Raw genomic sequence first — 26,199 nt, 5'->3', positions numbered from 1 at the left:
CTCAAACTGCTCAAGAAGTTAATGCTGGTTCTGATGGACAGGTGTCAGAATACACAGTGAATCCAGCCAGCTGTCTCAATTTGTTTTTAATAAAACTGCAAAACAGTCATCATCAGATTTACAGTACAATCTCAATTATTGAGACAGAACACAGATTGCATAAAAAAAAAACTTTTAGAGCAAGCCTCCAAACCTTTGTGCAGCCATATGCAAAATTAGACTTACTAACAGAATGCTTAAAAAAAAAAAAAAATTATAAAAATAACATTTGTAGCCTGACCTTTTTTTTTTTTTTTACTTTTCCAAAGTTTCTTTTCACCCTTTGTTTCAAAAGTAGAAACCCATTACCATTATCTGAAAAGATGTCTAAAACATGTAGTGATGTACAATAAAGACAGTCGGCATAATTATGAAACAAACACAAGTCAAGATTTAATCATAAATTTCCAATTGCATGAATGCCAAATCCTAAATCAAATAAACTGTTCAAATAAAAATTCATTGTAACTATTTTACCATGTTTCCATATCCAAACATCATCTGTTGAAATGATACCATAACGTAAATCAAAGAGGATTCCCAGAAAATAAACTGAAATTCAGAGGAACTGCGATAATCGTAAACCTCAGATATCTTAAAAATCGAAATAATAATGCCAAATGAATAGCAGAAATTAAGAATGATGCACGGTGCACTGGACACGATTATTCTTCACTAAAGAGCATTTCATTTTATGAAGCTAATTTACCATTAAAACTGGAGACATAAAAGGGGAAAGCCCTATTGCACTCTGCCTGGTCATGATTACAAATATGTAATAACAACATTAAAATACATGTGACAAAAAAATAAACAAACAAAAACATCGCTGTAAACCAGATCGGTTAAGACTGGCAAAGTATAAGCACATCTGGTCCTGGAAAGATGGCTTGAGGGGTTGAGAATACTTGTTGGTTTGTGTGTGTTTCAGACGGTGGACATCAAACACCCAGTTTGTTGGCTTGTGTCAGCACCACCTTCAGGACAGGCATGAAGGCAGACGTCTCGCTGAAGTTGCTGCTGCTCACGATGTGTGTGTGGATGTTGAGTCCGTCGGTGTAGCAGCGGCACTCGATGCTGCGGGCCATATTGTGCAGACCACCGACTATAGCTGGAGACAGCTGGAGACAAGAAACCGCGTCTGAGTTTGTTTGTGTCTCACTCAAACCATTGCAAAATACAGTATTTATACACCAGCAGTATCTGGAGACTTAGTTTACTGTGGTATTACCACTGGATTACATGAAAGTGACGGTTCATTACTGGTAAAACACTCACTGTTTGTTCTCTCAGCTTGTCATAGAGATACTCAAGCCTCTTATGAGCATCATCCAGCTTCCTCTTGGTTTGCTGTTAGGATGAAAGGAGAAAAAACTTGTTTAGTAGGAATGCTGGGAAATTTGAAAAAGGATACTGACAGAAGATGCAGAAGATTAGGCATTTTTTAGTAGTAGTCATTATATTTACTATGGGTAATAACTTGTATGCTGGACATTTATTAGTTTGAATAAATAAGATTGTTTTCCTAAAATGAATCTCAAATCACCATTGTCTGAAATTTGACCTTTTTTTTTTTTTTTTTTTTTTTTTGAGATAATGGTATCTTTAGCCGATAGATAATGTGAAATATTTTTAAAAAAACGTCACATATCATTATATTTACCTCAGGAAAGCAAATATCCATAGCTCATAAGTTAACTACAAAATATAACTCTAGAGACACATTTAGCTAAATATACGCACTGTATTAATATTTAACTTAACCTGGTAATGATGTCATGATTAGTGTATGCTTGACTGATTCTGTCATGAAAACAAGTTTTTAATAGTCAGGATTTAAATGTTTATATTTCAACAACGAATTACAGCAGAAATAGAATTATATCATCAAGAAGTTAAAAATATATTTACATATATCAGTTTTTATTTGAGTGTTGATTAAAATAAATCGCAGTTGAATTTAATAATTTAGACTGTTGTTTTTTTTTTTAATTTTATTATAGTGAAGTATCAACTGACAGGATTCCCTGTACAGCTTTTCCTGCTGTAGCTGAGATTATTCTTGACGTGCATTAAACTGGATATATATACAAACAACTCACTAATGAATTCAGATGGGAACTGAATTAAGAGCTTATGAATCAGAATCAAATGGATTTGTGCCACATATGTCAATACCCAGCACTAATTTAAACAGTCATGCAAATGCAACAAATTGCATGTATTTAATAGTAGATTTAGAAGTAAATATTAAAATGAAAACTAGGGACACCTCATATAGAAATGGCATGAGAAACAGGACATTAGGATGCTACAATTTGAAAAATGTAAAAAAAAAATATATTATATATTTTTTTTTTTTACTGGTGTGTTTTTTATAAACCGCATTCAGCAATTATAAACCAGGCATCACATCATCATAATACAAAAGCATAACTCGTTAGCACTTTTGAAGCCTGGCAATGGTTTACTGTTTGAAGTGGAAACAAGTAAAGTCAATGTTATCTGCTTCTAATCCCCAATAATAATTTCTGACATGCATATCTGTTGTTTTTTTTTTTTTGTAGCTTTGGGAGAGCAAGAAATAATGAATTAAGCGATTGCTTTAATTATTGTCATTTCAGTGTAAACAAACCGGATCTGAAGCAGCAGCCAAGCATTTCTGGATCAGTCCCTCAAAAGTGGTCTTCAGAACCATGTGCTCCTCAGGGATTGGCTTCTTAGTGATCTTCTCAGTCGGTATGGACTGAAGTGGCTGAGAGAGACCACAGAACAGAGTAAAACAGTGTACAACCACTAACATGCCTCCAACAAACAGTTATCATTAAAGCTTTTTTTGTTTTGTTATTGTACATAAACTAACACCTTTATGAGATCTCCAATTGGTGCTCCAGGTGCCCCTTCCATGTTGCCCTGAGGCATGTTGGGGTTTCTGCCCGGGGGTCCCAGTGGCTGCTGCTGGATGGGGCTGAAGGTGGCTGGGCCCACAGGCTGATCTGGACCCTGTTGTTGTGATTGAAGGGTCTGCATGGTTTGGCCGGCAGGGCCCTGAGGGTCTCCTAGAGGGGCCATGATGGGTGCTGTAATGGGTGCTGGTGGAGTGAAGTTTTCTGGAATCTAGAGACCAAAAACACAGGATGAAATCAGGAAATCAAGCCTAATCCACGTAGATTATGAGCAAGCAGGCGATCTTCCACCTCACCTTCTTCTTTTTGTGTGCTCTGTTGAGTGTGGGAGGATCGTTCCAGCCGTTCTGAGGTCCTGCGGAGGAACAGAAGAGATCTCATTTTGGATTTCAATTGGAGGAACTGCACGGTCCAACCTGCTGGACCTCTGAGAGGGTTTAATGCCAGGCGGATGTCAGTTTAAACTGTTATTGAACATTACATCACACCGAATGAAGTAGGTTCTTAATCACAACAATGGCAGGACTCGACCGTTAAAGATTTATTCTGCATGCACCATTGAACGCAAGAAAACAATCAATTATATTGGACAACTAACAAAATACAGCATTTTAAAATTTACAAGCGTAAGTTAATAACGCCACAGTGACGTTTATCATGCTTACCATGCAAAAGCAAAATGATCGCTTATATCCTTGAATCTATTTTCAGACAATACTTGATCATTAAATATCTAAATGAGTGATTATGCATTTTAGAATTACTTCAGAAAACAAAATAATCACTGTGAAAAATTCTAGTGAATCTTACTGATTTGTGCAATTATTTATTAATAATTCGAGATGGACAATTACAGTCTTCAGATTGTTATAACTCCCTTCATAAATTCACCTTCCAAAGACCAGGCCGAGTCTTGATTTAATCCTCCTGCAAATATATAAGATAGCTGACGCATGATGTGTCCATCTACATTTTTTTAAGCAACATGAAGATTTTAGATTATGACTTAGATTATAGAAATGAATGCACAATAAACAGCACAGGTTCACCACTGGTAATAATGTTTAACTGTGTTTAACTCAACTGGTCACCACTTTAATCACCTTTTTGTCTTTATTAGTTCAAAAATAGCCCTGCAAACAGCCAAAAACAGCAATATTGTGAAATATTATTACAATTTAAAATCACAGTTTCTATGTGAATATCTGTTACAATGTAATTTGTATGCTGATTTGCTGTAGAGTGTCTACAAATATATTGCATACTGTGTGTGTATATATATATATACTGTGTGTGTGTGTGTATATATATATATATATATATATATATATATATATATATATATATATATATATATATATATATGAAACTCCTGATGCCTTTCAGTTACAGCTTATATGTCTCGGATCTGGTGCTGAGTGCAGACCTGTTCTCTGGGAGGCTGGAATCAGTGCGGGGTCAGTCTGAATACCTGGAGCTCTGGCGACCGGAGGAGGAAGATAAGCCGTGGGCGACCCCGGCCCACCGTGCTGGAAAGACATGCCAGAAGAGAGAGGAGGAGGAGAGAAAGGCTGACCTCCCTGAGGAGGCCCAGAGATCACAGGAGGAGCTGCTGGCTGAGAGGAGGCAGGGTGCATGAACTGTGGAAGATAGACAGCAGCAGCAGAGGAGGATGATGAGGGTGGAGGAGGAAGGGGAGAGGCCATAGAAGAAGAGTACTGAAGAGGCTGATAGATGCCAGGAGTCCCGGCGGCAGGTCTGAACTGCTGAACAGGAGGATAGTCTGAAGTTCATGAGGAGAGGAGACAACAGGCATATGCGGTTAGTCATATCACATTACAGCCACAGTTATGAGTTTGCATTAATAAACTGCTTTAATGAAAGAGATAGTACACCCAAAAATGAAAATTAACATTTGCAGTTAACGGACGCTACAGAAAAGTGGTTATAATGTTTTAAATATGGATATGTTTCTTACATAAATGCATTGATTTGCTTCAGGAGGCCTTTATTCACCCTCCGGGGCCATGTGAGGCACTTTTTATTACGGATGGATGCACTTTATTGGACTTCTTTTGAACTATTGACAAAAAACACCCATTCACTGCCATTATAAAGCTTGGAAGTGCCAGGATATTTTTTTAATAAAAGTCTCATTGGATTAGTCTGAAAGAAGAAAGTCTTATACATCTAACATACCTTGAGGGTGAGTAAATTATGGGGTAATTTAAATTTTTGGGTGAACTATCCCTTTAACATACATCTCAATACATACTGAGCAAAAAGTTCATGCAAAGATTTTACAGCAGCCAGCATCCATACAAAAATTCATGCATTGCTCAGGTTTAATCTTTGTAGGTGAAGTCTGTCATTTCTGCACCACTTACTGTTACACCCCTATATTAGATTATTATGTTTGTGAGGGAAAAAAAGGTTTGGTAAAAACAGGCCTTAAAAAAAAAAAAAAAAAAAAAAAAAAAAAAAAAAAAAAAAAAAAAAAAAAATCACACCGCTGGTAAACTGAGATATAGGGCCGATACAAATCAAGTGATGTTTTGAAAGAGCCACTGAGCCAAAACATGGACACTCTTCAGAAACTCAGCTGACGGAAGGCTGACTTATCTGTCCTACAAGGGCAGTAACTGTCAAAACTGGAACTGAAAAATGAAATTTTCACATTCTGAGCAAAAGCCATCATTCACAGGACATATTAGTCTCAGAGACTTAATTTCAATTATAATTTTGACAAATGTAGTTATTGCATTTTGCATGTATGCAGCTGAGATAGGAGAAAGCATTGTAGTATCACCTTTAAGCTCATTTAGTGAGAGTTTTCTAATGTTTAGTGGTAAGAATGAGGAATGCAGTCATGATTTCTGTGATTTCACACTTACTCTGGTACTGCTGGGAGTACATGAACGGAGTGGAGGCAGGGACGGACGCACTCACTGGAGACTGAAGGCCAAAGGCTGGAGCTGTGGACTCCACCTGAGGACAGAGGAGACAGAAACGGGTTTAGACTGACTTCTGACATGTTACATGTTGAGAGGAAGAAGCGTGATCCAGCCTGCCGTAGGGCTTGCACTGACTAATCGACTAGTCGACTCAATGCTTTGCCATGACGATTTAAGCTTGACATCGACTAGTTGCTGGTCCTATAGAGGGCGCAACAGGATAAGAAGTCTTTGAAGGGCTTCCACAGTTACGCTCCGTTTCTAATCTAATGCACTGCTGCACTGTAACACACACACATAGGCTACAGACAGTAGCGTGTACATCACGCGCAGATCGCGCACGCACAGAATCATTCAGCGAGGAAATGCATTGTCAACACTGTTCTGTGATTTCTCAATAAAATAGCTTAGAAACGGAAAAGTTCAAGCATATATTTCTTAATAACTAAATCCCACAGCTTCACTACCAGTAGAGAGACGCTGCCAGGTAGAATTAATTCACACATGCAATCCCTCTCACTAATGCGTTCATATGAATGTAATCTTTACTGTGCTTCTTTTTCTGTATCTGATTTAGAACGAGCAGAAATCTGAGAGAAATAATGACCCAAAGACAAAAGAACTGATAAAAATGAGCTGTTATAGGAGCAATAACCATTTGCCATAGCTGTGCACAAGATATTTGAGTCTCAGGTCCAGAAATATTTGTTCATTGATGTCATTAGAGACTAAATGTCGACTTTAAAAAAAATCAGAAGTGGTTCAACCTCTAGCCTGCCACCAACACTAGAGATGTGCAAAACGGCATGTATAAATGTTATTATACTAAACTATAGGGACATGCATCTCCGTAACCGATGATACGCATTACGATGCACAGTCAATGATACGATTTATTAAAGATATGAAACAGCTTCCCATGCGATACGGTTCACCCCTATTATGATGCAGTGCGATCAGATTTCTATTAAATTCATCATAATGCAATTCAGTGCAATGACAAAATATGATGCTATGCAATTCAACAGATAGTTCTCTTATTTCTTTGGTTCATTGTAATTATTTGGTGGAAGATGCAGCTCTACCTCTGCCATGTTAATCTATATTCTCTGTGACTCTCAGGAGAAATCATTCTACATATAAAATATTGGTCACAAATTATGTGTCCCTTTCTAAATAATAAAAGTATAGCACATCTACTAAAAATTCTATATAAATAAATAATTTTTTTACAGATGCAAATATGTTTGAAACGATGCATCATGATACAAATGACAACTTGCATCCAATGCACATTTTTTTTTAATTGATAACTTTTATGCCGAGGTGGAAAGTTTGAATCTTACCATCCCTCCTACACTATCACACAAACGTTTGGGCTTGGTAAGATTTTTTCAATGTTTTTGAAAGAAGTCTCTTCTGCTCACCAACACTGCATTTATTTGACTAAAAACACAGTAAATACAGTAGTATTGTGAAATATTATTATAATTTAGAATAACTTTTCTATAATGTAAAATGTAATATATTTCTGTGATGTTAAAGCTGAATATTCAGCATCATTACTCCAGTCTTCAGTGTCACATGATCTTCAGAAATCATTCTAATATGCTGATTTGCTGCTCAAGAAACATTTCTGATTATTATCAATGTGAAAATGGTTGTGCTGCTTCATATTTTTTTATAACCTGTGATACTTTTTTCAGGATTTAGAAAGTTGAAAAGAACAGCATTTAATTAAATATGAGTCTTTTTTGACAGTATACAGTACTGTTCAAAATTTCGGGACAGTTAATTATTTTCTTTAATGAAATTAATACTTTTATTCAGCAAGGATGTGTGAAATTGACAATAACTGTTAGGAAAGATTTATACATTGAATAAATGCTGTTCTTTTTAACTTTTTATTCATCAAAGAATCCTGAAATAATATCACATATTCCCAAACTAAAAAAATAAGCCGCAAAAACTTTCCAACATTGATAATAAATCAGCATATTAGAATGATTTCTGAAGATCATGTGACACTGAAGACTGGAGGAATGATGCTGAATATTCAGCTTAGATCAAAACAATAAATTACATTTTAAGATGTTTAAAAATATAAACCTATTATTTAAAATGTTAGTAATGCATAATATTACTGTTTTTTTCTCTCGATTTTTGATCAAATAAATGCAGCCTTGATGAGCATAAATGCCCTCTTTAAAAAAAAAAAAAAAAAACATTTAAAATCATACTGATCCTAAACTTTTGAACGGCAGGGTATATGTAGGGACAAGTTTGCAGCTATGAATCTTGTTCCTCAGTTTAGAAATGCAAACAAATGTGTCTACAGTAAAATGCACTTATAATGGAAGTCACTGGAGAAAACTAGAAAAAGTACATTACTGTTTAAACCCAAATGCAGCTCACATGGATACATACACTAGAGTCTGAGCAATAAAACGAAGTTTAAGTCAGAATATGGTAGCGTTATGAGCGATTAGAGACTCAGCAGGCCTGTGGTTTTGCTCATGCGGTTTACATCTGTCAGTGTGAGCAGCGTGGCACAGCTCTGTGGGTCTGTACCTGCGGGTCAGCGGCAGGCACCAGCGGACGAGAGACACTGGGCAGAGCTGTAGGGGTTTGGTTACTCCAGGACGTGACAGTAGTGGCGGATCTACCCTGAACACAACACAAACACACGCTTGTATATACGAGTCAAATAATGTGCCCGCCGGGTGTGAGCGTCTCTGGTACCTGCTGGTAATACTGAGGAGGTGCAGCGGGCTGCGCGGGGACCTGTGGAGGTTGAGGTTGTGTGTATGTCTGCACTGGCACAGCGGCGGGAAGCGTCCCAGTCCCTGCGGCTCCAGGCTGCTGCTGCTGCTGACCCAGAGCTCTGCTCAAACGATCACGCAACTGCTGCACAGAAACCTACAGACAAACACAAATCATCAGACGCACAAAGCTGACGTTAAAACCTAGAAACACAACTTAAATAGCGAATAGCAACAAACAGTGCCCATAGCACATGAGAGACTATTTTCTATTTGACTATTTAAAAATTTCAGGATTTCTGATCATGGTTGTCATTAAATTTAATAACTAATTAACAGATTATAATTAAACATTTATAGTGCAAAATGCATGTTGAGTACGCCAAAAGCCCTGTTTGTAATTAATAATTACTTATATAACTGTAATTATGAAGTTTTAGTATTTTACCATTTAAACTGTTTAAAATTTTCAGCACCAAAAAGGCACGCATTGAATTTTTGATGCATACCAATAGATGAGTTTTAAGCAGATTAAGTGAAGCTGTCAATTTTAACTGATTTATGGAAATGAATGAAAACTTTCTGAATCTTTATCTATATCTTACAGTTCTCATGACTGAGTTGCAGAACTAAGATCACAAACCTAACCCAAAAAATAATTCTTCAGGAAACTTAATAGCCTCTTAAAAGCAGATTTAAATCCAGCGACACTGATTAATTTTATAAAGGATTGTGATAGATTTTAAATACATACCCAGTGCATTTTCCTATTATTTATATACTACCTTAATGTTTATTTATATTTTAAATTAGCTCTTATTTTATATTTTTATTTTCATTTTCAGTTTAACTTTGTTATTTTTACATGCTTTTATATTTTTATTAGTTTTTGTTTTTTAGCTATGTAGCTTTGATTTTTATATCATATAATTCATTTTAATAATTTTAGTACTTCAACTTAAACTTATTCAATTTCAATTAGTTACCAAGGCAGCACTTCATAAATATTATTTTTCATTTAATATTTAGGTTTTATTTTAGCTTTATCGAAATGAACAAAATCCATTTTCTGATCATTTTAGTTGTAGTTTTAGTTAATAACAACACTGACCCATCCAACAAAGGCAGAAATCCTTGTTTTAGTAAAATAACTGCATGTTATGCAAGATGCGCATTGCCTTGCTATCCAGGATGCATCAGGACGCATCAGTATTTTTCCTACAAATGCAGTCACATGTGCAATCGGATCATTTTAGACCATGTTAACTCTGTTTTTAGTGCTGAACACTATTGAGAAAAACAACACCAGGTGTAACTGGGGTCATTATAATTCGATATAGAGTTACAAATGATTAGCAAAAGCAATAGTAGTTCACTATCAGGGAGGCTTTCTCTTGTGTGACCATCCACACAACTTAAGGCACAACTTCTGACGGTCACCTGTTGAGTGTTGGTGGGCAGGTAGGATATGGCCGTCTGTAAGCTGCCCTGTGATGCCAGCAGACTGGCGTACTGATTCATCTTCTCTGCCAGCAGTGCACCCATATCAGAAACACCACCCTGAGCTCTCAGCACAGCTCTCTGCAGGACCACCACCTTCTCAACCAGCTCCTACAAACACACACGACAACAGCACAGTTAAAACAGTACACTTCTTCAGACTTCATACTGTGTTCACACATGCAAAAACACAAAATCACAAGCAAGCTCAATAAAAGCAGGTCTTGGAGCAGTGGGCTGCTGGATCCCGTCTCACCTGCAGTGCTAGCGGGCTGCTGGAGTCCTGAGCTTTGGCCCAGTAGGCCACCAGCTGCTCTACTGTGCCTGCGCAGATGTAGCAGAGACAGGCCTGAGCCTGCAGTGCCGCGTCCTCAGCAGCCTCCAGCCGGGAGCCCAGCAGACCTGCAGGAGAGAACCAAACATTCACACACATAACTACCCTTGAAAATATCTGTGGAGTAATCAAAAGCAGGGCTGGACAACCTAGCAAGCAAAAATATACTGCAATATATTTTTTCAAACTTTTGACAACATTCAACATATATAATCAAATATTAATGTATTTGCTCTGAAATGGCTTAATATAGAATCAATAAAATAAAAAAGTTATTGTTTCTTTGTGTTTGATCCGCGTAACCTTGTGTTCTAATACATCAGCTATTATGACACCAAAACTTTAGATACGGATTCAGTTTTGCAATTCTCAATTCCAATTTCAATACCACAAGAAAAACTACAAGACTAACAAATATAAAGATTAAACATTTTTAAATACAAATAAACAGCCAGTAAAAAAAAAGAACAAATAAAAACATTATAGCACAAATTAAATAGTACTTTACATTTTTTTCAGGTTGGTCTAACAGTAGACAAACTGCATGGTCTTCACTGTATAAATTATAGTGTGTTAAAGTTATTCAATCATAAGCAGCGGCTAATTCTCTCTTATCTTTGTTCTGTCATTCACATTAATGACACCGAGAGCAGCAGGTTTATTAGGCTGCTGTCACTTTAAGACCAAATGCACAGATCCTATATAAGATTTCTTTCTGACCTGTTTACGTTCACTTAAGACAAAACTGAATGTTTACACACAGACACACAATCCTTACTGCTGAGCCCTGATATTATATAGCCTAATCATTCTATATATTATAGCCAACTAAATCATTGAGAACATATTAAAATATTCAATATATAACCCAGTGCTATATGCGCCTGTAGAAGAGATTCTGACACTCGACTCACCACATAGTGAGGAGAACTCCTCCGGCTTTGCGTAAGTCATTACTGCAGCCAGAGCTTCCTTCCAGTTCTGCAGGTCACATGTCTCCAAAATGTCCAAGCAGTCCTTCATCACCACAGCGCTAATGAGCTAAAACACAATGAGATCCGACATTAGAGCTGCTAGCGTAAGTGTCAAGACACCCAATTCAGATAATTCAACACATCAACTACTGAAGTTCCTTACAAGATTAAACATTCAAAACACATCTGAGAGACTGAACATCATTATTAAACCAAAGCATTCCATGTGTTTTGGACATCTGAATAAATATTTGACTAAATCTATAACTATGAAAAAGGGATCGGTTCTTAATCTTGGTCCAAAGAAAAGAAAAGAACATATATGAGAAGGACAGATCTCTCATTTATGATAACTCCTCTAACAGAAGACACAGTAATGGCAAAACATTAGAAGCATGTTTACTGTAATACTACATGACCTCACCTTGGAGATTTTGCTCTGCGTTTTGGTGAAGTATTTCTTCTGAGTCTTTGCCAGAAGCTCGGGACCGCCAGCAATCGCCAGGATGATGCTGTCAGCCATTCGGTTATCATGCAGACAGAGGTTAACAGCAGCTTCATAATCGCCAATCAGCAGAGCTTGTGTGATCAGCCCATCAATATCTGAAGCAAAAAGCCAGCAAAGAATCATTAGTAAAAATTCAAGTTCCCTTAGAAGAATCTGACTCCCAATTATTTTTGTTCAATTAACTCAGGTTAGATCAGTCAGAAACTTGCCCTGGCTAACTTTGAGCTTAATGGCATCTGACGAAGGAGCTGGAGTTACTTCTGTGTTGGACGTCTCCTCAACAACAGGTTCTTCATCTTCAAAAGGAACCTCATCTAGGTCAGACGTCTCGGTGGCCGGCGCTTCTGCTTCCTCCTCTACAGGGCTTTTCTTCTCAACTTGATAAGAAAAAAATACATGTAAGTGACAGTGAAAAGCATTCGCATCGTTTGACAATACTTGACATTCTACTCAATTCTAAAGATTTTGAATGTCATTTTTAAAGCAAAAAACAAAACCAAACAAAAATAAAAGCAAAAACAAAGTGTTTTGAACAATACACACACAAAAGACTAACAAACCAACGATGGAACTGCCGACTTGAAAACATTCAAAAACAGTAAGTACACTAATAATCAGTCACAAATTACTTGGATTAAGATCGGATTAAATTGCTTTCAATCTTATTTACATGACTTTTTTTCTATTATTACCTAAAAATACAGTCCTTTTGACCATCTTTTTAAAATCACTATTCATATGTCCCAACCTACAACACTAAATACTCCATTTAAATAGGCCTGTGACAGGGTTGTCATTATATTTTTTCTTGCTTCAGTTCTGAAATGTTCAGGTATCCTTAATTTCTCAGAAACACAACTAAAATGCCTCTATTCTGGTGTTTCAAACTATTGGTAACCCTTTACAATAAGGTTCAGTAGTACTACTTTATTAAACATGAACTAAGAATGACCAACACTTCTACAGCATTTATTGATCTTAGTTCATGTTAATGTTAATTTCAACATTTACTAATGCATATTAAAATCAAAAGTTGTGCTTGTTAACATCAGTTAATGCATTGTGAATTAACATGATCTTACAATAAACAACTGTATTTTCATTAACTAACATTAACAAAGATGAATAAACACTGTAATAAATGTACTGTTCATGTTGTTCATTAACTAATGGAACCTGTTTGTAAAGTGTTACCAAACTATTAATAAAATGCATGTTCATGTCTTGTAAAACTGTAAGCAAAATCTCGATGTCTGAGCTTTGCAGAAGTGCATTTATTTCTATTTCGCCAAGTTTCCCAACTGCTTAAATGCATCATCAGAGACTGTTGTTCCACCGGAAGATTGAGTTATGACATTCTGATCACGAATTACAATAAAAAAAAAAAAAAATAGACTTCTACAAACATTTAGTCCATTTAAACACCATTCCTTTCTTACAATCGACTGCAAGAAATGTTAACAAGCTAATGATAAAAAAATAAATAAAAAAAAAACACTTGTAAAGCTACAGTAAAAAAAAAAAAAAAAAAAAAAAGGTGTTGAGCTAATGGCCATCTATGTGGAGCAATGGGATATCAACAAGAACATAACGTCGTACAATGCCCAAATGACTACATGTTAGTCAACTAGCAGCTGGTTTAATCAAATCATGCTGATTCTCCATGTGCATGCCGATTCCCAAGGTGGCAGAAAAAGTGCACAAGACTACACCTTCTACGTTTCAAGGCTTGGTTGAGGTTAGTCGCAATACTTAAAAATACACCACAAAAAAGCTACCATGCCAGCATTCCTGTGTGAGATTTCAGAGAGTAGTGCATTTCTTCCTCTATCTTGTCCAGCTGAATTAACTAAATTTCACTAATATTATGCACAGTTACAGAGTAATTCTATCACACAGGGATGCAGCATCATCGCTGGGCAGGGTGAAGGTACCTCCTCCGGTGTCGTTTCCTCTTCAGCCCTGGGTTTATTTGGGTCACCACTACCAGAAACCTCCTCAACATCTAGCACAGTCCGCCAACCACCGGCATTCAGAAGATCAGTCTCAGAAACAGGATGTCGTGTCATCAAATCAGATTCTGGTGCAGGTGGTTTGGAGTCAACTGGAGCTTGCAAGCTCGTGGTTTCTTGAGGTAAGATATCTGGAGAAAGGCCAAGAGCAGCCGGCGGCTGAGAGCCACAAGGTGGCATCACATCAGATTCTGGCTGTTGTAAATCAATGGTAGGTAATTGTACAGATTCAAGAGGTCCAGCTAGTAAAGGTAGCACTTGCCCAGACTGCACTGCGCCAGATGCTTGGTGATCGACTGGCACAGACTCTTGAAAATCAACTGGTGGTGCACATGAAGGAAGAGACAGTCGTGGCACCATCGCAGCAGTAGATTCAGCTGGGAACAGCAGATCTGAAGATCCCAGATGCTGACAAGTTGAAGGTACAAAGAGGGGCTCAGGCTGTGACTGCTCTTGAGGTTTGACCATCATTTGACCAGAAGAATCAACCTGTGTTGTGACAGCAGCAGGACAAGCAATGTCCACTGGAGGTGTCTGCACAAAGAAGGTGGCGAGATCTACTGGTGGGGTGAAGTCCACTGAGGGTTTCTGGGTTCTGGCACTGGGGATAATTGTGGGCTCAAGACAAGGTTTGTTCACAGACTGAAGGTTTAGATCAAGCTTTGGAGGACTTGCATATTTTGGCACAGCAGTGGCTTCAGATTCAAGGACTAACTGAGGCTTAGAAACAGGGTCAGGCACAGGGTTTGACACGGGAGCAGGAGTGGGATGATGGGAAGGTATGGAAGCAGGTACGAGTGAAAGCTTCACACACCACAGTCATGATGGAATGCAAGCGATGAAAAATTAAGCGAACAAAATTAATGCATAGAAGAAGTGACGTTAACATAAAAAGCCAGTAAAGTACATTACAAGTATTCAAGAGATTTCATTAAAAAACTGCATTGCAACCTGCCACTAGTTTACAAATTTCTATATGAAAGTTTCTCATATTCCAACCATTGCACTGTCTATAGAAATTGCGGCTTTATTCTTTGTGGGATGCAATCACTGTAAATTACTTTTCTGAAACGAGCAAGCCTCGATGTATTCAGCTGACAAATGAGACACGGCTAAAGTGTTGTCAAAGGTGCATTCAGTAGTTCTTTACGTAGCATTATCAGGGTGCTGATATCTATGCAAAAAATCCACACCGAGTGTCTCACCCTCTATAAAAATGGCCATATGGTGCCCCAAAGGAGACGAGACGGTGCCCCATGCAGTCTGCATGCTCGGTGTATATGGAGTGGCACTACTGGACATTAGCGTTGCTGTTTTTAGTGTACTTTAAGTACAGATACCACAATTGTGTTAGCCACTGCAGTGCTATTTATGGACGTGATTCAGTATGGTCATCTCTGAGTTTTAGGCAAAATATACTAATTATAGTGAGTTTAAAAAAAATAGGCTAAAAATGACTGTTTCTGTTTGGCTGGCTGGCAACTAAACAACTGCTAGGGGTCAGGGTGCAAGCTTTTATCAGTTTGCCAGGAGACATAATGCTCAGGCTTCTACAATGAGTGTCTTAGAAGAAAAAACAGGATTTGCCAATCACGCACTGAAAGATTTCAATTAATAAGTTCAAGAGTTTATGTCGAGGTAGTTGTTAGTACAACTATTTATTCCACTTTGTTTGGTTTATTGATTAGAAAAAGAGTTGAGCCGCTGAAGGTTTCTAGTATCAAGTATCATCTCCTCAAAAAGAAGAAGTTTCTTTTGACTTCCCTTTGCTTAGCAAAAGCAAAAACACAAAGCAAAAAACTTTGTGTTGCTGTCTTGTTTTCTATAATGAATGAAAGCATTAGAACCAAGCAAGCATCTTCCTGTTTGGTTCTCCAAAACCCAATGCAAAGTCAAACAGGCTAAAACTGAATGCAGAGGTTGCCTGAACAAGTCCAAAATGTAAAGGTTTAACCGTTAGCTAAAACACAGTGAGTGGTGCACTTACCACATCGGCCTCATCAGATTTGCAGTTCTGTTCTAACGCTGATGTAATCTGAAAACCACAAGCAAAACTCAAGTCAAACTCAAAAATCAAGTCCTATACTCTTAGACACAAAGCAGCAGATTTTCACACTATAAACACTGTGAGCACACAGAAATACCTTCAGGGCAAGCTCTTCCTTCTTGTATCCCAAAAGCTCCAGATATTTCCCTCGTGCATCTTCTTCAAAGTTCACCTAAGCACATAAATATATTGGTTACAACTTCAATAAAGATTTGGCTAAGTAATACAAGAATGACAGCTTATTAACTAATCTAGCGTCCCACCTTCAGAAAAGACCAGACGGTCTTCTCAAATTCACTCTGAGCAGCTTCAGTCTTGTTTTGGCAGTACTCAAGGAAATTTCCTGCAGTGAGCGTCGCCTGAAGTCGGTTCGATCGATCAAGGAAATCGGTTTCTGTCACAACCTGACTGATATGAACCACATGGGCGGCAGTCTGCTGGGGCTGCTGGGCCGCTGGCTTGATGTTGTCCAGAGTGACCAGTTTTCCACCAAACTGCTCACAAAAAGACAAAAGCTGGTTAAGAACAAGCACACCATGTTTAGGGTGTCTAAAATGTGCAATGCCAGATCTGTGCTCGCTTACAGCGAAAGACGCTCCAACTGGTCTGCGGATCCATTTGGGGGGTTTCTTGAGAGGCGTGACGGTGCTCTGGGACGGGGCGGTCTGAGGCAGCTGTAAAGGCGGCAGCATCTTGCCCGTACCAAAAGGATCAATATTTCCAAATGAACTACTTAACTGTTGAGCCAAAGAACATCAGGAGTAACTGTGAGCAGATCAAGCTCATGAGAAAGTTGGCTTGTATTGAGAGTTAAGCTGTACCTGTTCAGCCTGTAAAGTAGTGGCGTGGTCATTGCTTCCTCCCATGATGGAGTAGATGCTGATATGGCCATCAAAAGCAGCAGCAGACAGCACAGCTGGGTTTCTGGGACACCACTGGATGTCAAAACACCACTGAGTACTGGTGGGCAGCTCATACAGGACCTGATTGAAAAGGCATCACGTTACACCCCATAAACATTTGGTGGCACCTCAGTGTTCTTCAAAGGATTTAGCTCTCACCTCAGCCGTGTTGGGGTTCCAGCACAGGATCCGGTTATCTTTCCCACAGCTCAGGAGCAGCTCTGGATCTGCTTCACTCCAGGCTATGGCCAAGACACCTCTGAAAACACACACAGAGACCGATTAGGATAAAGAAAGACTCAAGGAGGGGAAGAGTATCTGCTGATGTTTATATCTACCTCGTGTGGCTCTCCAGCACTTTGAGAGGAGAGGTGGCAAAGCGCAGGTCCCACATTTGGATGACGGGCATCCGGTCGTCTTCAGACGCCAGAACCAGCTGAGTGGCCACCTCCGGGTTCCAGGCCAGACCAGAACAATGCATCTAAACCACAACACAAACACCATCAGAATCACATGCATCACAAACACTAGCATGGTACACAGTATCAGACAGTAAAAACGGCATAGGACTACAATCTTCCTCAATACACAAGCATAGCCTAGCAGTACTATGGCAACTAGGGCTGTCAAGCGATTCAATTCTGAATCTATTTAATTACACAATGTGGTGATTAATTAACTGCAAATTAATCGCACATCAAACTTGGCTGAGAAATGACAATTACTGGGTTAAATGAAAATTTCAAGGCTACAGTGGCATTAATTACGACATGCTGGTGAGTAAATGATAACAGAATTGTAATTTTTTGAGTGAATTATCCCTTTAATATATATATATTTTTTAATACAGAATTATGCACATTTTTTTTTAAATGAAATGATCTAAATAAGAAACTAAAACTGCCAGTAGGTGGCGGTAAATGTCTTAATGTGTAAATCATTGATTCATTCATTCCTTCAATTCCTTCAAACAGCTTAGTCTGAACTCTGTATGAATGGATCATTGAATCATGGTTCACCTGATTCATTCAGAAACGAATCACCTCTGGGTGCTGCTCAGAGACACATAACAGTTCTGCTCTTGCTTTATCAGTAATATTTTTGTTGATAATTCAGCTGAAACAGACAATACTGTGCCGCCAATCAACTCTACAAGATGACCTATGTAAGTCTGGGGTGGGTGCATTAACTGCATTAATAATTATTTTATGTGTTATTTTTTCGTAACTAATTAATTAACTGTACACATTAACTCAAAAGCCCTAGTAATAGCATGATACTTTGTCATTAGTGAAGTACACCAAATTATTTTATTATTAGGAAAAGTTTAGTAAAATCAAGGCAAAGAGGAATGACTGCACAAACCCTGTTGCTGTGATCGCTGACTTTGATGATCAGGTCGTTCTTTCTCAGATCCCAGACTGAAGCTTTTCCGCTGGGACTGGCCGAGGCCAGGATGTGCTGCACCTGTCTGTTCCACGCAACACAGCTGATGTCCTCTAGGGGCTAAAAGCAACAACAAAATTAACACTAGACATGGGCGGCTGCTTACTGTCCTGGGACAAGAGTCCAGCCCCTAGATATATGTGGGCTCTCTTTTCTATGCAAGTCTATAGGACTTTTTGAGCAGGCTTTCCATCCACCAGGCAAAAATCTTGCTTAGCACATTTGCTCTCAACCATTTTGCCTCTAAGGACCCCCACTGTTCACAACAATATTCAATATTCTCTGTCCATTCATTAAAATAAGTAACTGAATAAGTTTCAGAATTCCAGAAGTTTTAAGAGCTAAATGTTCTTCAGGGATACCACTCTTTTAACCAATTCCAGTCGTTTGTGATTTACTGGATTTACAATATTCTAGAGCCCAATTTTAAGATTTCGTTAATTTACTTTTCCATATCTAATAATCACTTTTGAAACCAGGCTTCATCATTTATCTTGGTTTTCCAAGGCATAGGAACCCTGGTTCTTCAAAGAAAAAAAAAAGAAAAAAAGTTGTTGAAGGTGTGAATTTAAACATGAAATATCTTGAGTTTTAGTGATTTTTTAAGATTATTTAGTGCTTGTTTTATCTTATTTTAAATCATCTTGTGCCATGCTTGGTTGAGAGCCACTGTTGTAACTACAAGCAATAGTACAGCGATGCATTCCCATGGAAACACTATTAATGACATTGCAAGGACAATGCATCTGCCCAGCGTTTATCAGAAAGGAAGAACAAAACTAGAACCCCTGCTGGAGTGCACTTGAGATCCGTACCTGAGTTTTGGGTCCTGGCGTCATTGGGGAGCTGAAGCTGTTCAAATCCCAAATGTAGATTTCTGACTCATTTCCCCCAGAAGCCACAAGGTTTGTCTAAAGTAAAAAAAACAGTTACTCTCATGGAAAAATAATAGTTCTTGCACAAACTGACCACAGAATAAGAACTTGGTTTGGTTAATTACCTGAAAAGAGTTGACGTCGAGAGCTCTTACTGGTCCCGTGTGCTTCTCGCTCTGGGCAATGATGACTTCACTGTCTCCAGCAATGATTTTGGAGGCGTCATAGAGGATGATGTCGCCGTTCTCTCCTCCAGCGATGAGGACACCTGACGGCAAACTCTGGTCTTCAATGCCATGTGGACCCCAGACTAGCTTGTGGTATCTAGAGACAGAAGAGAAAGGTTACTGGAAATGAACACTCACCAAGTACAAGATGAGAGCAAAAGACCCTGTAATAGAAATTAACATTAACATGCAACATTAAATGGTTTATATTTATTTATTTTAGGAATAAATCTCCCGTGCTAATGCATCAGAAAACTAAAGAAAACATCTGCCGTGACGCATAATACTGCTGCTGAAGAAAGGTACTTCAGGTGGCATTTGTTTGCTGGTCATTTGGATGAGATCGTTGTAAATCATCAGCACATAATGTGAGTAAAACACAGTACCTGTGTGGAGACGAGACAGAGCCACATGACTTCATGGCTAAAGTGGGATCAGCCAGATCCAGTTCAAAGATCTCCAGAGACGCGCTGGTGCTGAAGGTGGCATCGAGCTGCTGGGCCGATGTACCTGAACACACATTCATCAATGAGACACATTAAACCAAACAGACGTTAGTCAAGGTGCGCCATATTTAATGCAGAAATGAAAACGAGTCTGTATGAGTGACTAAACTACAGCGAGTTCAATAATTGTACTGTTAATTAAGCCGTTTAATCCCAAATTTTTCCCAGACATAAAAATATCCAAATGATGTGTCATTAGTAACCCTTTGAAATAATCAATAATTATTTTTAGAATTTTTTTGGAAAAGTGTGCGGAAAATTGTGTTTTATGTTCGGTCACAAACGTGAGCGTTGGGATAAGGTGAGTACTGAATGAACATATTTCTGCAGTCATAAAATTGGTTATATATCTTAACCCAGCTATTTTAAACAGTTTGATCATATTCTAGGGTTACTATTATGCATGCAAAAAAAAAAAACTTATGCAACATTGATAGGAACATTGAGATAAAAAAACAAAAACAAAGTTAAACTATCACCGCATTTCAAAATTGTTACTTTTTTGTGAAATATAACATCAAATTTTTATATTAATGCTTCGAGTATAAAAACATCATTATAGTAATTTTTTTGTAACATTTGAATTTTTTATTTAGTGCAATATTTTGTCAATGCAACATTTTATTGTCATTTTCACCAGCAACTGCAATTAGATTTATATTGTATACCCAAGTTCACTGTTATCCCACCGGTCGCTATTGTGACCATCAACATGTTTACTCATTCTATGACCACACTCAACAAAACTAAATATATGCGAATGCATATATTAATACTAGACACCCTAAAGATCATGTGTACCAAAAATCTTTGTCATATCTTTATGCTGACATACTTTACTAGCCTTTAGTTTTGGAGCTTTGAGCCATCATCTTCTCAAGGTGCAAACAGGAAATAATCTGCTCTGGTCATGTGACAATTTGCACTAATCATGTGAAACTGCACATATTTAATCGAGACCCTTTATTTTTTCCATATTTGCAGGAAGTGCACTAAAACATCGGTCAGTAAGGTTTTTAGAGCTTTATAAATGAAAACCTTTTTTCCGGTCACTATTGTCCGGTGGGATTAAACGGGTTAACAACAACAACAACAACATTTCAGTAGACAAAAACTACATAATTCAGCTTTGAAAGTTGTGAGCGGTGAAGATTACAGGATCTAGGACCTTTATACAGTGTGTGCCATTACAAAGACTAAGTTTGTCCCTCACAGCCTCATTTTCACCCACATTACATTCATTATAGCGTCCAACCCGACTGAGGTCTATAATTAGACTTTTGACCAATTTCCAGTTCCTTGTGATTATTTTTAAGAATGAAATTCAAACTGATTCACTAATGAATCATTTAGACTGATTTATGAACCAGTTCAGCAAACTCACTGAAAAGTACTGACCACAAAAAAAGTAAACTTTTACTGTTAATGACCACGAAACCATTACAAATGACTAATTAGTAATTATATCATATCAGTTTTCTTAATCATATCAGACTGTTCATGAACTACAAATCTATTAAGCAATTTTATGATCCTGTAAAAGTATAGGTGTTGATGTGTGCTGATTCATTCGTGCAGGTGACATGTGCGCTGTGCCGTGGGACAGGAAGTGTTCGGACGTGTCTGGAGGAATGAATACTGTTACCTGCGGCCAGATAGATGGGGTGCTGCTGCGCTGGGCTCCAGGCCTGGAGAGCAGTTCGGTTAATTTCTTTTAGCTTCATCCTAAAAAGATACATATGTTATGCACTGATATGTACTGGCCATGCTATGATTGTTTTAGTAGCTCTCACATTTACAGTCGATGTCTAGGTAAGGCAAAATAATAAGGCTTGCTCTTATATATATGTGTGTGTGTGTGAATATCTCCTAAATATAATGAAATACTCTGATGACTGTAAAAACAGAACAGCAGCTGGGACATTCATTATCACAAATAAATAACATCCTGCTGCTCAATAATTTAAGACATCATACCTACAGCTAACACAGTTTGCAAGATACTGGACGATGAATGTTTAGGAAGAATTAGAATTTCTTAACAAGGCGCTGTTTTACATTAGAAGAGACAGACAGACATGTTTTAGTGAATGAAATGTGTAATCTGTAGACGCAGTGACCATTTAAAGAGGAAACAGTGTAGCAGAGGGGCTAATGCGGCGATCAGCAGAGGCTTTTAAAAGTGTTTACCTTCTCTTGTCGTGCTTCCGGCGGTCACGCACACACTCATCCACACACAGACACGCGCGTTAGACAGAGTAAGCTGAATATCTCCGGGAAATCCGTAGGTTTGTGTGATATATGTGTGTGAGAGAGACTCGTCCCGGCTGCAGATGGACTCAATTCCACGTCCCCACTGCTGTCCATCAACGTGGCACAACAAGCCCCGCCCACCGGCGCGACGACTTCCGGTTGCAACTCCCCACCCCCCTCAGGCGACGTCTAGTTCCGGCGGAAAACCTCAGTTCTGTGTGAGCATGTATTTGCTGCACCTGTGCATGTTTGCACTTCTCAAATCTGAATTATTGATGATAATCAGCTTTAAATGTATTGATTTCTAAGAATATCTGCGCACGTGATTTTCTATTGCATGAGCTCATTGTGACACACTGGCAGTGCATTGCTTTACAGTCAGTGTTATGACAGTGCCATGCATGCATCACAGTGCTGAGTGATTGCATCTGTTTGTGACTGTTTAATGACAGACTGAATGCTTTTATAATATTATGTAATTGAGTGCCTTCAGAAATATCATTTGGGGGAACAGAGAGTTGTAGAGATGTGTACTGCATTTAAAGGAATAGTTCACTCAAAAATAAAAATGTGCTGAATATTTACTCACCCTCAGGCCATCATCCAAGATGCAGATGAGTTTGTTTCTTCATCAGATTTGGAGAAATTTATCATTGCATCACTTGCTCACCAGTGGATCCTCTGCAGTGAATGGGTGCCGTCAGAATGAGAGTCCAAACAGATGATAAAAACACCACAGACTCGAAAAGCTGCGTGTTTGTAACTAACAGATCTTAATGATGGATTTGTTTCATTCTGGAGTGGTGTGGATTATCAGACAATATTCAACAGCCCTCCCATCTGAAGATGATATTTAAAAATAAACTCATAAATATGATGTTAATGTTGTACAACTTTATTTGTAGTGTTTTTTGTTCAGCATCATAATTAAGATTGCATAAATAAAACTGAATATAAGTCATGTAAACTGGATTTAAATGACTAACTGAGGCCCCCTGGTGACCCCTGGTCCACTGGTTTGGAAACCACGGCACTAGAAGATACAGTCCCTGCATGCATGAATTTAATTGTATCAAGCCAAAAAAAATAATAAAAAAACTAATATTTTAATTATTTAATATATAATTAGCAGTAGATTTTATCCCGTGAAAATCCAGTGTGTTCAAGCTGTTTTGTGGAAGAGCATATTACAGTTGTAGAAAATCCTCCTTGACAGTATATTAGATACTTTCTGTATCTAAGACAATGTGTAATATTTGAAGATATTCATAAACAGTCTGTGAAATTTGCCTTTAGAATCAGACAGAATTGTGTAGTACTCCAGTAGCATGACTTGACATGTTTGGAGATTTCTTCTTGGTTGTGTATCATTTCTATGTCAAGTAAATATGGTGACTTATACCTTCAGAGGCGAAAACAAAATTGTATTTTCTTTCAGAGCACAAATCCTGGGCCGGAGACTGTCGAACTACATCACTCTGTTCACCGGTGATATGGTGATATGGTTGAGTGGGGTAAGTTGAGACAGCCAGGCCACTGTGCATTGATTTGTCATGTGACCAAACAATCTGGAAATGCACATCATATCCAGCTGTCTGTAAATGGGAGAAAAACAAAAGAAAATTGGTAAGTTTTTTTTTTTTTTTTAATGTAAAAGCAAATTTATTTAGCTCTAAAATCATACAGTGCATTGCAGAGGTCTGAGACCGTATTTTGAAATATGTACAATAGGTTATGACTGAAAATGAATATATGAATATTTTAATTTATGTAATTGAAATGTATTAAATCAGAAAAAAGAAATGCAAAATGGAAGCATTTTCTATTATGATTTTTTTAAATGTTTTGATATATAAGACTCTAATGTTCACCAAGGCTGCATTTATTGATGAAAATACAGTAAAAACAGTAAACTTGTGAAATAATATTACAATTTAACAGTTTTCTGTGTGAATCTATGTTAAAATGTAATTGATTCCTGTGATCAAAGCTGAATTTTCAGCATCATTACTCCAGTCTTCAGTGTCATATGATCAGTGTGAGATGATGGTTTTCTGCTCAAGAAACATTTCTGATTATTATCAATTATCAAAACAGTTGTGCTGCGCAATATATTTTAATGGAGTCAGTGGTAGATTTTTTAAGGATTCTCTGTATAAAAAGTTCAAAAGAAAAGTATATATATATATAATATATATATATATATATAAAATAGAAATCTGTCACTTTTAAGCAATATAATGCACCCTTGCTTAAATTCAAAAGATATATTTAATGTAACTCTGTTGTCTAACATCACAGGAAAGTGATCATGCCACGGATTTATGTTTGTAAAACAGACTGGGGTTCAGTGACCTACGAGGAGCTAGAGAAAGCATTCGTCGAGGTTAAGCGCGGGAGATCTGTCAGAACAGTGCCAAAAGAAAGAAAGATCGGCAGGTCCACCCTGCAGCGCTACATGAAGAAGGCAGAGGGAAAAAGAGAGAAAACGGTCGGCTGAAGCCAAGAGGATCTTATCTGAGGAGCTTGCAGAACACATCCGGATGCTGGCTGAACACTGCTAGGCCTCTCACTCCCAAGAGATGCAGAGAAATCACTTTTGAATTGGCACAGAAGAACAACACTTCCGTCCCCAGCAACTGGGGAGAGCAGAGGTTAGGAGGTAGGTTTAGTCATGACTCCTGGATTCAGTAATTCAGCTGACTGCTCTTGTGATGTTAACTTGAATTTTGATTTCCGTAGGTCGAGATAGCTCAGTAGTTTCATAGTCCGGCCGTCACAATCTCTACAACCACAGAACTGAAGCAGCATCTTTGGGAAGCCATGGACAGGTGCCAGAGCTACTGTAGCATATTTGACTGAATCAGTAACTACTGACATTCAGAAACGATGATATGGAAATGCATTGGTGGAAATGTGTGAGAGATTTAGAGCTGGTACATATTTACATTCGCTACAATTCTCTTTGCATTTTCTAGCTCACCAGTTTCAGCCTCATCAAGAAAGAGATCAACGAGGAGCGTGATGTTCCTGTCCCGGTTCAACACGCTTCAGAGGAAGACCGCGCTCTGATTTGTGATTTAGACCGAGACCTCTTAGTTACTGACTTATTACTGACATGATGTTATATGATGAAGCACAATATAAAAAAAGACATTTTGATGCTTAATTGTGTTTCCTGTTTGTTTTGGGATATCTTTGAGAAAATAAGTACTTTGAAATTATTTGAAATGAGGTCACACATTAAATTATCATTATTATTCAAAATTCTGTTCATGCTGTTACTGATATAAATCACTCAATGTTTTCTTCTCAAGATAATGCAACAAAATTGTTTACATAAAAATGTGAATTCATATATGTATTTATTTATTTATTTGTATATTTCTGGTAGAGCACAGCATTTTTTTTAATGCCAATATGGATAAACCTTCAAGCCTATAATGATTGTTAATGAAAAAAATCTAAAATCATACCGTGCATAAAATTGTGTTAGAAGATATGAAATATGGTGCATTCAGAAAGTATTCAGACCCCTTCATTTTATCACAGTTTATATTTTTTCACATCAGTATACACTGTATACTCCATAGCAATCAATCAAAAACCAGGCTTGTGATAACCTTATATATATATATATATATATATATATATATATATACACGAATGGGTGCCGTCAGAATGAGAGTCCAGACAGCTGAAAAAAACACAATAATAATCCACAAGTAATCCACACCATTTTTATGTTTAAACCGTTGTTTCTGGTTAAGATACGAGTCCTCTGTCCATAATATTGCTTTCTCTAGTAAAATAGGTTGGCTCATCTGAGAGAGATCTGCACAGATCAAGCACCGTTTACCTAAACAGCTCTAAACTACGGAGCCCCACACATGACATGCAAGAAAAAATGAATAAATCGTGTGCACAATTTAGTAAATTGAGGGAACGAAATAG

At 37.8% G+C, this 26,199-nt stretch overlaps 1 protein-coding gene and 1 long non-coding RNA gene across 9 annotated transcripts; one reads left to right on the top strand and one right to left on the bottom strand.

Annotated features, from left to right (window-relative positions):
• Positions 1 to 71: 71 nt before the first annotated feature.
• Positions 72 to 22,368, bottom strand: LOC109107139 (protein transport protein Sec31A-like). 7 transcript variants are annotated; one of them, XM_042764584.1, is made up of 28 exons: positions 22,183 to 22,368; positions 21,638 to 21,717; positions 19,873 to 19,996; positions 19,385 to 19,583; positions 19,200 to 19,295; positions 18,304 to 18,444; positions 17,277 to 17,419; positions 17,098 to 17,197; positions 16,858 to 17,019; positions 16,621 to 16,773; positions 16,300 to 16,530; positions 16,134 to 16,208; positions 15,977 to 16,024; positions 12,187 to 12,355; positions 11,894 to 12,072; positions 11,410 to 11,536; positions 10,418 to 10,563; positions 10,102 to 10,272; positions 8,642 to 8,818; positions 8,471 to 8,566; positions 5,840 to 5,933; positions 4,372 to 4,728; positions 3,837 to 3,872; positions 3,242 to 3,300; positions 2,905 to 3,156; positions 2,675 to 2,794; positions 1,318 to 1,389; positions 72 to 1,160 (listed from the first exon to the last, which is right to left on the bottom strand). In XM_042764584.1, the coding sequence occupies exons 2-28, from the start codon at positions 21,714 to 21,716 to the stop codon at positions 981 to 983; spliced, it is 3,786 nt and encodes a 1,261-aa protein (XP_042620518.1). In that variant the 5' UTR covers position 21,717; positions 22,183 to 22,368; the 3' UTR covers positions 72 to 980. The 7 variants fall into 7 exon arrangements, with proteins under 7 accessions (XP_042620518.1, XP_042620520.1, XP_042620521.1 ...); XM_042764586.1 differs by having other exon boundaries at positions 4,417 to 4,728; XM_042764587.1 differs by lacking the exon at positions 3,837 to 3,872 and having other exon boundaries at positions 4,417 to 4,728.
• Positions 22,335 to 25,831, top strand: LOC109107783. 2 transcript variants are annotated; one of them, XR_006160934.1, is made up of 4 exons: positions 22,335 to 22,463; positions 24,585 to 24,907; positions 24,988 to 25,076; positions 25,224 to 25,831. It is a non-coding gene; the product is annotated as an uncharacterized LOC109107783 (long non-coding RNA). The 2 variants fall into 2 exon arrangements; XR_002020787.2 differs by lacking the exon at positions 22,335 to 22,463 and having other exon boundaries at positions 24,539 to 24,907.
• Positions 25,832 to 26,199: the final 368 nt, after the last annotated feature.

This window comes from Cyprinus carpio, chromosome A10 (assembly GCF_018340385.1).
Source record: "Cyprinus carpio isolate SPL01 chromosome A10, ASM1834038v1, whole genome shotgun sequence".
NCBI classification, from domain to species: Eukaryota; Metazoa; Chordata; class Actinopteri; order Cypriniformes; family Cyprinidae; genus Cyprinus; species Cyprinus carpio.
The sequence above is the reverse complement of the archived record's forward strand: the minus strand, read 5'-3'. Positions and strand labels throughout refer to the sequence as shown.

Bases quoted from the DNA above. Each gene is read 5' to 3' on its own strand.
- LOC109107139 (XM_042764584.1), bottom strand. From the start codon at position 21,716: ATGAAGCTAAAAGAAATTAACCGAACTGCTCTCCAGGCCTGGAGCCCA. The intron at 3,873-4,371 runs GTCTGCACTCAG...ATATATTTGCAG, and splicing joins TCCAGCCTCCCAGAGAACAG to GAGGATTAAATCAAGACTCG. The intron at 3,301-3,836 runs GTGAATTTATGA...GTTCCTCCGCAG, and splicing joins CTCGGCCTGGTCTTTGGAAG to GACCTCAGAACGGCTGGAAC.